Source organism: Mchenga conophoros, linkage group LG22 (assembly GCF_057382185.1).
Source record: "Mchenga conophoros isolate Kocher_MC1m ecotype Shallow Benthic linkage group LG22, M_conophoros_male_GT1.1, whole genome shotgun sequence".
Taxonomy (NCBI): Eukaryota; Metazoa; Chordata; class Actinopteri; order Cichliformes; family Cichlidae; genus Mchenga; species Mchenga conophoros.
Window position 1 is genome coordinate 23021069 of NC_140546.1, and position 11748 is coordinate 23032816.

The window sequence follows — 11748 nt, forward strand, 5'->3', positions numbered from 1 at the left end:
CTTCTCCGTGTGTTCGCCATGTTTTTTTTTTATGTCGAAAGGGGGGGGGGGGGGGCGTGGGAGATGACGTCAGATCCTGCGGCTCATAAGCATATCAGCAACCTACGTTACGCGCCATCTTCTAGCTACTGACCAGAAAATATACGTAGCATATAAGCCCACTTGCTTATTTTTTGTCCAAATAACTGCTTTTATTAGCTATACCGAGCAATGAGTGACCTCGAGGAAGGAAACTATGAAGGGCGGGTAAGTAGTTCCCGTCGAATGATATCGGTGACATCTTCCTTTCTTCCCTTTCTCTTCCGTGTGGCTTTCAGTAAAGAACATTGTTAGGATACACTAACTACTAGCCAATGGTAATGTGTGCTAACTCTAAATAACCTGCAACGCTTCATCGGCTTGCGTTACAGTTTTCAGACAGAGGCAGAGAAATGCCTCAAGTTAACGGAAGAAAACTATGCTAATACCTGTTTTAATGTGAAAGGTTAATGCTCTGCTAGCAAGGCTGCTTCTAACAGGCGCTAGCTAGCAAGCTAGTTGGCTTAAAATAATAACCAGTGTTAAAACACTGGTGTGTGCAAATTGGCTTCATGCAGTGTGAGTTTAATTGAGTGCACCTGACTCATTCGTTAATGAAAGGAATCACAAGTTATCTCTTACGTTATGCTAGCGTCCTTTTGTGCGGATAGCTCTGCACACTTACGGGTTTTTTTTTTTTTGGTTTTTTTTTTGTCTGTAGTACTGCTTTGTGTCAGTGTATGAGGGTTAGTCCTAAGCCACTCTTCGTTCTCAGCGTTCATTCTCTGGTTTATCAGGTTGAAACATTGCTAGAAAATTCATTTAAGCTCTTTTTATTCCCACATATGTTACATTGTTCTGCTCATTTGCATAAATTCTGGGTTATTCAAACCTAATGAAGCAGCACTGTAAATGTAATGATGCATTCAGTTTTCCTTTTCATTTCATTCACGATATTCTCCTTTGCTAAAACACTCTGATCTTAATTTCATTGAATGTTCTTTTTTCATTAAGGTTATTGAACCTGAAGGATTTGAAGAGTTTTATCCAAGAATGATGAAGAAAATTTTCAAGATAAAAGAAGGCTAATGAAAACATATACAGAACAGAACATAGAGCTGGAAAGGGAGGAAGTGTACCGGAAGAATGGTGTCAGATAGACGCGCTTGCAGTGTAATGGCTAAAATGAAACAGACCTGGAATCAGAAAATGAGAAAACTGAAAAAAGAAGAATGAAGAAGGATAGAAATCCTCAGAGAAGGGAGTAGCGTGTAAAGAATCTGGAAGAATGAATGTGTCCCTAGGTTAAGTAAATATATTGTTTGTGTCAAAATGTCTTTTCTTTATCATGCTCCGTTTCTGTAACATAAGAAAATGCATGTTTTTTTTTTCCCGTGTTAATAGTCCAGGTGAACATGTACATTTTTTAAAATATTGATATTTTAATAATATGCCACACAGAGGTTCATTTATTGAAATTACATGATTACTAACCCTTTTTCCCGCAGTATATAGGCTGCACATTTTAGATAAGTGTACTCTGTGTGATACTTCCATTTTATTTGACTGCTTATTGTGATTTGTATAAATAAATAAATTTTGAATGAGTAAAGGTTGTTAACATACTGCTATGGCAATAGGGGTCACGCTCCCCATCTAAATCGGATCGTGGGAGTCCAGCTCGGGTCAAGTCGGAGAGCAGGTCTCGCTCTCCGAGCCCATCCCGGGTCTCCAAACACTCCGAGTCCAGATCACGGTCTCGGTCAAAATCCAGGTAAGCTTGGCCCCCACCCTTCCCAAAACACACACACACATACACACACTCTGATTATCCTAAATGTTGCCATCTTCTCTTGTGTTGAATTCACTACTACTTCTTCATTTTTAGATCTCGTTCTAGACGGCACTCAAACCGCCGGTACAGCCGTTCACGCTCTCGGTCCTATTCCCACCGGAGGAAGTCCCGTTCTCGTTCCTACAGCCCTGAATACCGGCGCAAGAAGAGCCAGAGCACGTCCCCCATGTCAAACCGGCGCCGTCACACCGGCAGTAGGGTAAGTGTAACTCAAGATGTTGTGGAAGGAAAGGTAAAGAACGTATACATTCACAATCAGACTTGTAAAGACTGGGTTATTGTGTGTCATAGCTAGTAAGTAGTGAGGACATTGAATATATACTGCACGATATACTTAAAGTGAAAATTTATACGCTCAAAATGCTTGGGGGGGTTATTTTGCCTGTAAGTGAATTTCACACCACATTTCACTCAACACATGACACATTTTTATTTAGCGCACCTACATGTTTCCAGAGGCTTCAGGCTAATCTCAACAAAACAGTTTTGTCATTTTGGTTTATTTTTTCAGTATGTATATTATGTATGTTTGTTTGTTTGTTTGTTTGTTTTAAATTGTTATTAGGAATTACAACTGTTTTAACAGGAAGTGTTTAATTAAAAGTCTTTACAGTCCAGAGAAGTGTTCTCATTGCGTTATGTTATAAAAATATATTGTTGTGTAAAATATGTTTTATGTTATCAGTTGATTGTGGTAAATGCGGTGGGAATCCGCTTTGACATGACATTTAATAATCCCTTTGATAAACCTTCCCTCCCTTTCATTATATCAACAGAGCCATGACTTCACAAAAGAAGCATACAGTCATGGCGGTGGTGCTGATGTTAGGGTATGTGGACCTTCTGACATATTTTGGGGGGGTGAAGTAATGTTGTGTGTGGGTCAAAGTTACCACTCTCATTGCAGTGCTGCATGAGGTATAAATGCATAAATAATCATAGGGAAATTTTTAAAAATACAAATAACTTGATGTATGTGGACACTGTGGCTGGTTTGCAACCAGCGTCACCTTTATTATCTACAATAAGTATTAGGTCACCTAATAAATCAAGTTATATTTTGAAACTCCAGTGGAAAAGAGGCCTCAACTAACATTTAAGTACTTAAAAAAAATGCTGTCACTATTTCTTTACTGTATGTTTATTTTGTTGCTCCAGTAATTGATGATTTCTGATGTGTGTGTGCAGTTTTAATGCATATAAAGTACAATGTGCTATATGTGTTTGACAATAATTTTTGAGCAGATCAAATGATATACTAAGTGCCCTGCCTTTTTTTTTTTTTTTTTTTTTTTTAAAGTGACTTTAAAGATTCAAATGTAAAATCCTGGTAAAGTAAAAAGATCAGTAAAAAGATATTGTATATATTTATGCCATATGCACTAAAAGTAATGTGTTTCAGTGGTTCCTCATCTGCTGACATGTGCTTGCAGCACCATGTTTAACTAGTTTGACTAGCTTTCTTAAGCTCAATATTTGTAGGGCACAGCTGCTTTATGTGGGCCATATAATAATACAAAACAGAGCAAGCATGAGGCAAGTGAAAAGGTTTTATAGCACGTGTGTATACATAGCTCTCCCTGTGACATATTTTTGAAAGCAGTTTAAGGGGTTATTAAAGCTGTCATAGTTTACCCACTGAGAATTTATTGTGCTACTGTTTCATCATCTTTTGTTACCCCATTATACAAACATAAATTATATGGATTATATCCTTCAAAGCAACTCAATAACTGCCTCAGTTATAAGTCAAAAGTCACAATGTGAGAGCATGTATCCAGTGTAGGTGAAACAGTATTTTGTCCATAAGCTGCAAAACTGGTCCAAAGCAACTATTAAGCATCAGCTGCATCAGTTATAAATTAATTGATTTAGTGTATTTTATTAGTGATTATTTTCTGTGCTGGGTTTTAGGGAAAGACCTTTTTCTAGCATCTGTGCATAAAGTATGTAAAGTGATCCTGTGTGTATGTGGTGGAGGGTGAGGGGGGGCATCATAAATTCATTAAATATATTCTGTATGCAAACCATTACAAGGGTCGATGTGGTAAGCTACGTCATCAACTCTTACCCCTATCGCTGACCTTTCCAGGCGAACCCTGATCCGAGCACGTGTTTGGGGGTGTTTGGTTTGAGCCTGTACACGACTGAGCGTGACCTGAGAGAGGTGTTTTCACGCTACGGTCCTTTGGCTGGAGTCAACGTGGTGTATGACCAGCGCACAGGTCGCTCCCGTGGATTTGCCTTTGTTTACTTTGAGAGGCTTGAAGACTCTAAAGAGGTATGAAAAATATTTAGGGTGTTATTTATGGATCAGATGCCCAGTGGTCTTCAGACTTGATGCAAGCAACTTATTTTTATTGTAATATTGTATTTTCAGGTTATCTTGTTTTTTTTATTTTATTTACTATTTTAAATCTTTAAAAATGTTATTTAGATATCTGACTGAAAATTTTTGAAATCTATCTCAATTTTGAGTTAAGAATGGAAATGATTAAAACAAAAACATTGTTGGCAGAAATAGGCTCGTTATATCAACAAACATTATCAAAATTGCCAGAAGAAAAAATGTTTACCCCATAAAATGAAAATAGTTTTGGCTACAGTTCCTAATGTTTCTGGACTATTTCACAGTTACCCCAATAAAACAAAAAGTCCAAAAAGAGGCAGTTCTCCATTTTTGTTACCAGTTGTTTAGATTTGCTTCTTCAGAGAGTTTTTTTTTTTTTTTTTTTTTTTTTTCTTAAAAATTGGGTGTGATTACTTGAATATGCCACTAGGTGTCAGCCTTTCTTTACATTCTCTCACCACCCAATCATGGGGTCTAATATAGATGGTTTCAGTGTGCAATATTGGTGGGCCTTCATTATTTAAATACATTTTTACCAAAGAGCTTACAGTGGTCTGACAATATCTTTGTATTCTCCTCCCTTTTGTGTTCCCAGGCAATGGAGCGAGCCAATGGCATGGAGCTGGATGGGAGGCGCATCAGAGTGGATTATTCCATTACTAAACGTCCCCATACCCCTACACCAGGAATCTACATGGGCCGACCTACACAGTAAGATCAGCATTTGTGTCAAATCTTAGATACCCGTTTCCTTAACCTACTGCATGACACTGGAGCTCCATTTAAAAGCTCCATGAAGCTTAAATGCACCTCTGAGTCATACTGATTAAATGCAGTATTGTCTGTGCTTAACATGGTGCTTTTTTCCCCCTCAAGTTTCTCAGAAGTCATTTTACTTTTTTTTTTATGTATTTATTTTTTTAATTAATTAACTTTTTTACATTTTTACAGCAATGGTGGTGGCGGCGGTGGTGGCGGCGGCAGCAGCAGCAGAAGGGGAAGAGAGTCATATTATGACCGCGGCTATGATCGCTACGACAGATATGATGAGTACGACTACAGATATAGGTGAGCGCTAATTTTTCTGAGTACAAAGTGTTGTAGTATTATATGGCAGAAGACGCATTTCAAGTTCCTTTTGTCTATTTGCAGTCGCAGGCGCTCTCCATCACCGTACTACAGTCGATACAGGTCTCGCTCACGGTCTCGCTCCTACAGCCCACGTAAGTGTGAAGAGAAGTGGCGCACAAAAAGCTGGTTATTGCACTTGTTCGAACACATCTCTTGTGCTTAACTCTCTGGTCAAATGATGATCAGTCTTTTTGCACTTCAGACTTCAGCCATTTATTAACACAAATGTTTGTTGTTTCTTGTCTTTTGCAGGCCGTTACTGAGTTGCTTCTTTCAACATTCAGCATCCCTCCAATAACTGATGTGTGTGTGTGTGTGTTTGCGTGTGGTACATCAAAGTGTTTCAGAGGGAAACATTTTGATTAAGCATGTCTATATCTGCAGAACTCTTGAGTTTTAAAGTAGTTCTTGTTTACATGAAATGTCTTAATTTTTAGACCTTTGGATGCATCCGTGTTGAGTTTGAGCACAGAAATCAGCACCTGTGGCTTACTCTTGCCTCATTATTAGACCTCCATCTTTCCTTCCTCCTTCATTTTCTGGAGCTCGGATCACGTGTTTTGCTCACTTATGGTTGATCAGATTTCTTGTACTCATCACTGTTAACTTTGTATAAAAAATGGGGAAAGAAAAATGACACTGGATTTTGCAGCCTGTGTTAATGATGCACTCTGTGTGTATAAAGATAACAAATTAATGCGAGTGTTAATTTTGACACTAAATAACTTTAATGGTAACTAAATCAGGTGGTTAAAATGAAGTGCTACCAACATCAGAAGTTAAATTTTTTTTTTTCCCCCAGTCAAGAAGTCATTGTTTAAGTTTTCAGAGAGTTTTAATATCATGTTTTGCAATTTGTTTTATTTTTATTGTTGTTTCTTTGTATGGAAAATACAAATTTATGAAAACCGTGGAAAGTTTAAGGTGTTTTTCTGACTTAATGTTCATGAAATTGAAGTTGGGATTTAGTTGTACAGGTGGGAGTGAATGCTGTAAGTTGAGTGGGTGAGGTGGGAAAGCAAGAGATTCACACAAGATGAATTCCAAGGTGGTGTGCACGATAAGATATCGACACAAACTTAAAGTCGCCTGCTGTATTGTGTTGAAAATACAGTGTATCCTCAATATACATTCAGTTTACTTTCATTAAGATGACACCAAGGAAAATAAACACAACGGCTTTTAGCAAGACTTTTATTCGACTGAGTTAATAAAATACAAAGTTCACATGGAGGGGTAATACATTAAAATGCACTAACTTCTTCACCGTTGTGACAGTGGATATTACATAATGAAAAGGAGACAACATGATTAGATTTGTTTTGCATACAATGGTGTTACCAGCCACAGGTACAACAACCCTGCAGAATGCATGAAACCACCATGATCACTCACTCTGTCCCCCACAAAGACAGCTAAAATTTGAACAGATTGAGAGGAAATGGGATTTTGACACAGCGGATAATCACAAAAGTAAACCTGAAGGAATGAAGGGTCCTTTATCTGTAGACCATGGGACCAATAACAAGGCACTTCATTCAAATGGGGTTAATAATCACTGCTGACATGTCATGGGGCCCCTCAGAGTTATGCATTCATTCCTAGTCATTCACATAATTCTTATGATTTCAAGGTAACTACTAGCTCGAAGGACACAAGGGTCAAAAACTCAACACTTTATCGTCGTCTATATCATCTCTAAGTGTGCCTGAGCATTCACTTTCACATTTTCATGAGTGAACTTGCACTTGTACGTACACTTGTTCCTATAAACATTTGATTGATGAAGCAAATTACAAAGTTGTTTCCTGATCGGACTCCTGTGGTAGCCAAATTAGCGTTCAGCGTAGAGAGCAGGTGCAGGGAAATGAGAGAACCCAGGACATTTTCTAGATTGTATAGTTACATGTGCAGTTGTGGGGGTTTTTTTTTAGTCACTGAAATTGTCCTATGACCCAGGTGTCATGGCAGGGGTCGAGAACCAGAAGGAAATATGTTTAAGGGTTAGCGAGATATTATTGGGATTCCATAAATTACACCTATATACCTAGCTTCAGAGTAACATAGTGTGTTTAGACGAAGAATTAAACACATACACTACACAGATTTTTTTGAGAGAAAGATAACAAAATCATTGCAGCACACTGATTCTACATAAAATGTAGAACTTTCTGAATTTTCCATGAACCTTCACGCATACTTTAACTGTTTCATTTTTATAAAACTGAACCAAACAAGACCAAGGTTTACACCAGGTGCAACCTGTAGCTTTAACATGCCTTTGTGATTAGATTAAAACTGGGAGGAGACGCTTGCAGCGTACAGGACACCGTCTGAAGGTTAAGAGGCAGCAGGAACACTGATGGGGGTACTTCTGAATTCTTCGCATTTAACCAATAAGCTTGGGCTTCTACTTGGAATAACATACATTAACAGTGGTTGATTACCTAAAAATTTCTATTTTTCTGTGAGCTCTGTTCTTAAGGAAATTGGGGTCTTACATAAATACCGCCGGCCTCTTTTAATTGTTTTCATTTGGACCATTATCTCAAATTCTTAATCTTAGTCAGCAGATGCTTTCAAAAATTACATTTCTGAAAGTTAAATTCATTTTTCTATTCATACTTTAAAGAGATTTCCACAAATTCAGCAGATAAACAACATTTTATTACACTAGGAGTGTATTTTATTGCTTTACAAACACTAGTCTAATTTGTATTAACATGTTAAAATAATTAAATAGCCATTTTAAAACATTTTAATGTTTTGCATGCATCTATACCTGACTGCTAAACCCAAATGGGAATCCACACACTAATTAAAAAGTTAATTATTATCTATAATATTTAAAAGCTAGATGGTTGAAGAAAATGCCCATAAACGATTTGTTTTTTAAACACTTAAATTAATGAACAAAAATATTCAAAGTCACAGATGCTCATCACATCACTTTATTTTAAATATTCAATATTCACATGCTTTCAAGTCACACCTGCATTTCTAATCAGAGGAAACGGACAACTTACTCTGCTTAAGATTCATCAAGTCACGTACTTTCTCGCACAACAAACACAAGCCCATTGCAAAATTGCAAAGTGTTAAAACTCCAAATAACAGCAAATCATGTTTCCATCTTCTTTCAGAAAACAAGTCATTGCTTTTTGGAGGGGGGGTTGGCGTTAAGGAAGGAATTGTTCTTAACACGTAGCACACTGTAACTAATCAATCAAGGTGCTGAAACCAGTAAACAACAGCTGCCAGAGGGGAAGGTTTCCTATAAGAGAGACAAAGCCACATGCTAAAGCATGTTCAGTATAGCTGCAATATATACCAAAGTCTGCAAATGTTCATGTGACTCTGCGTGAAAACTTTTCCTGCTGCATCAACATGTGCTGCTAACCTACACAAAGGCTCCACAACAATAGACTAAAAAAATGCAGTGATCTTCAGTTCACATGAAACACACAAAAATCAACAAATGTTTATGACGTCAAAGTGCATTTTTGTCCATTTGATGTTCAATTTTTAAAAAGAGAGAAAAAAGAAGAAGAGATAAGTATTCCTAATTACAGCTGCTACAAACGCCATGCTTTGAAGGGTGTGCACTAAGCTCAAAATATAACCAAATGATCAGCTACTTGGTAAATATTTTAATTACAAAAATAGATCAATTAATAAAGGAACAGTTGCTGCCAACTGAAACAAAACAATCGTGTGACGGCAGCTACGTTTGGCCGCTTTTTAAACCTCCCCTCCTCTTCCAGCAAAAAACAAATGAATGATTATTTCATTTAAAACAACAGCATATATAAGCAGTACTATCATCTACTGATGGCATAGGAAGAAGAAACTTTTCCACACAAATTCCCAAGATTTAAGTTGTGTATGGGGGGGGGGGGAGGGTGTGTAAGACAAGAAAGCGAGAAAAAAAGAGAGCAGACTATTTTCTGGGATTATTCGTCTTTTTAAAAGAACATAACAGAGATATTTTCTGGAATATTTGCTAATTTGCCAGCAGACTATGGCTATCCCCATTTAACTGCTGCAAGAAATATTCCTTGGCATGTGCTTTAGGGGGCACAAACCGCCATTTTCTAATGAGATGAAGGGTGTCATCTCAAAGCAGAATCTGTGGAATAAACATGCCCTTTTTAAGGGTTTTTGGAGCCTACATGAAAGCACTTGATGACAATAGAAAACACATGTATGGAGCAGAAAAAGGAAAAAAAGAAAAACGCAGTTGCATTAACATCGTTAAGGACATTGTTTGCTTTTAGTTAATGATACTGTAAGGCTCTAGATTCTTCTCAACATGGCGTTCACCACAGTCTTCCCTGACTCTTGTCCGAAGCGGTCAGCAACTGGATTAAATGGTTAAAACTCACGTGGAACGACAATGTTGTCAAAGATGCGAATCGCCTCGCAACAAATAAATAAATAAAAACATAATAAAGCAATCTCACCGGAAAACAGAATCCTTGATTCTCTGTAGCCTAAATAGGATTGTGAAAGAGCCTTGCGCTTGGCGACGTAGACTATATCTTGGAGCGAGGCCAGCTCAAAGTTGGGCTATAAGCTCTCTCTGTTTTTTTTAACCTAAACAATCTCCCTCCCTTCTTTCCCTCCTTGACTTTCCCTCTAGAAATGTCCTACACTGTGATTAAACAGATCGATTTTGTCAGTTCTTTTCCTACACCGACATTAACCGCAGAAAATCTTCCCACATAGGATGCAGTCTAGTCTGAAACTTTATGTCAGTTTTGCCCCCTATGGAATTTGTCCATAGCGAGGAGCCCTGAAGCTGGGGGCGGGGAGACTTTCTGTACATTCCTCAGCGATACATTCACTACTCCTCTTGCAGAGCCTGCAGCCACACACACACACGCACACACGCGCGCGCGCGGACTGCAGCCATGCATTGGCTCATTTAAACCGACAGAGACTGGAGAGCAACTTAACATGACTGCTGTCTCTATACATTCAGCCTGTGAGACTACCAGCTCTGAGACACTGCCCAGCTGGCAGAGCTGGCATTCACACCGACCCCCATCCGTGTGCGTTTCGTTATTTCATGAGGAGTGGAAATGGTTAACGACTAATAAACGGGGTTTTAAAAAATTGTATGAGTTTAACTAGGCCGACGGAAAGCTCCCTGGTTTTAAATAACCCTCATATAGATCCATACAGGAGAAAGACTACAGAGATCTAAGCACTCACTAATAAGTTAATAAGAAACTTTTCGGGGAGCAGGTCTTGTAACAAATTATGAAACGATTAAAAGTCGATAGAAAGTTGCCCTAAAGTTGAATTTTAAACCCTATTTCACGCCTTTATCGTTTAACCTATTTAAGGGTTGCCCTATAAATCCAAATACAACATAAAGTTCTCGGAAAGTTTTAAAGAGGGTATTTTTTTTTTTATGCAAAGCGCCTCGGATTGAATCACTGGCGTGTTTCGTTACATCTTCATGCTTCAACCCATGACAAAAGCCAAACTGGGCAAACATGGGGAGAAATGCGTGATTGGCGCGCTGATTCATATAGAATAGTCGAGCCGGGGAACCAATGAATGAGCGCGTTGAGGCCGAGCCAGCAGGAGTAGTGCGGAGCAGGTTTGCGGCCCTCCGATTGGACAGCCTTCTCGACCAATCAGACAGCTCGGTGTGTTTGTTCAGCAGCAGCAGAGAAGTAGACCCACCGAGTCAGCCATGGCCCCGGTCTGTGAGCCAGTTGCTGAAGGGCCAACACTCCCTTTGTAACCTGCTTTACATGGACACGCACACCTTGGCCTGTTCATTAGCAGACGCTGCAGAGACGCGGTGCCATCACCTCAGCTCCAGAGAAAAGCTTTTGTTCCCTTCTCTTTTTTTGTAATGCCACTTGCAGGGCTGCAGAGACGACTACACCCACCTGCACTCACGTTTCTAACTCTTTCTTAAAATACTTTTCAAAATAAGACGACCACAAGTCAAACACGGGCTTACAATGAGTTAAAATAAAAGAATAATAATAATAATAATAAAAAACACCATGCATTTAAAGGAGAATGAGATGAAAGTTACTGCTATTGTGTAACTTTTTTTTGTAGTTGACATTGTTGCTCTCTGGCTACTTCTAACTAACCCGTCACGCCGATTCATCTAACACAATTTTATGAATGAAAGCGTGCCCTCCTGTATCCCCACACACGATCCTGAAAAGAAAATAGATCCATGCAGCACATATCTAAAGTATACTGTGTCGCGTCTCCTGAACACGTGATGAAGTTTAAGCCTCGCTTTAAAGGTGCTGGGTTTAAAGCTGAACTTTAATATTATAATGCAGAGAGAGATGCATTTGGGTGCCAGCTTGTTTGGTGCATAAATCTGAAACTAATGCTATAAAATGAATGCTAC

At 38.6% G+C, this 11748-nt stretch overlaps 1 protein-coding gene across 1 annotated transcript; it reads left to right on the top strand.

Moving 5' to 3' along the window:
* The first annotated feature begins 68 nt into the window (after window positions 1-68).
* tra2a (transformer 2 alpha homolog) lies at window positions 69-6271 on the top strand. Its single transcript, XM_085262122.1, has 9 exons — window positions 69-246; window positions 1659-1792; window positions 1907-2072; window positions 2650-2703; window positions 3966-4154; window positions 4819-4934; window positions 5175-5291; window positions 5376-5446; window positions 5607-6271. Exons 1-9 carry the CDS (start codon window positions 211-213, stop codon window positions 5615-5617), a joined length of 894 nt encoding a protein of 297 aa, XP_085118248.1. The 5' UTR covers window positions 69-210; the 3' UTR covers window positions 5618-6271.
* The last annotated feature ends 5477 nt before the right edge of the window (window positions 6272-11748 follow it).

Excerpts from the sequence above, each read along its gene's own strand:
- tra2a (XM_085262122.1), top strand. The coding sequence starts at position 211 with ATGAGTGACCTCGAGGAAGGAAACTATGAAGGGCGG. Across the intron at positions 1,793-1,906 it reads CGGTCTCGGTCAAAATCCAG|ATCTCGTTCTAGACGGCACT; the intron begins GTAAGCTTGGCC and ends CTTCATTTTTAG. Across the intron at positions 4,155-4,818 it reads GGCTTGAAGACTCTAAAGAG|GCAATGGAGCGAGCCAATGG; the intron begins GTATGAAAAATA and ends TTGTGTTCCCAG.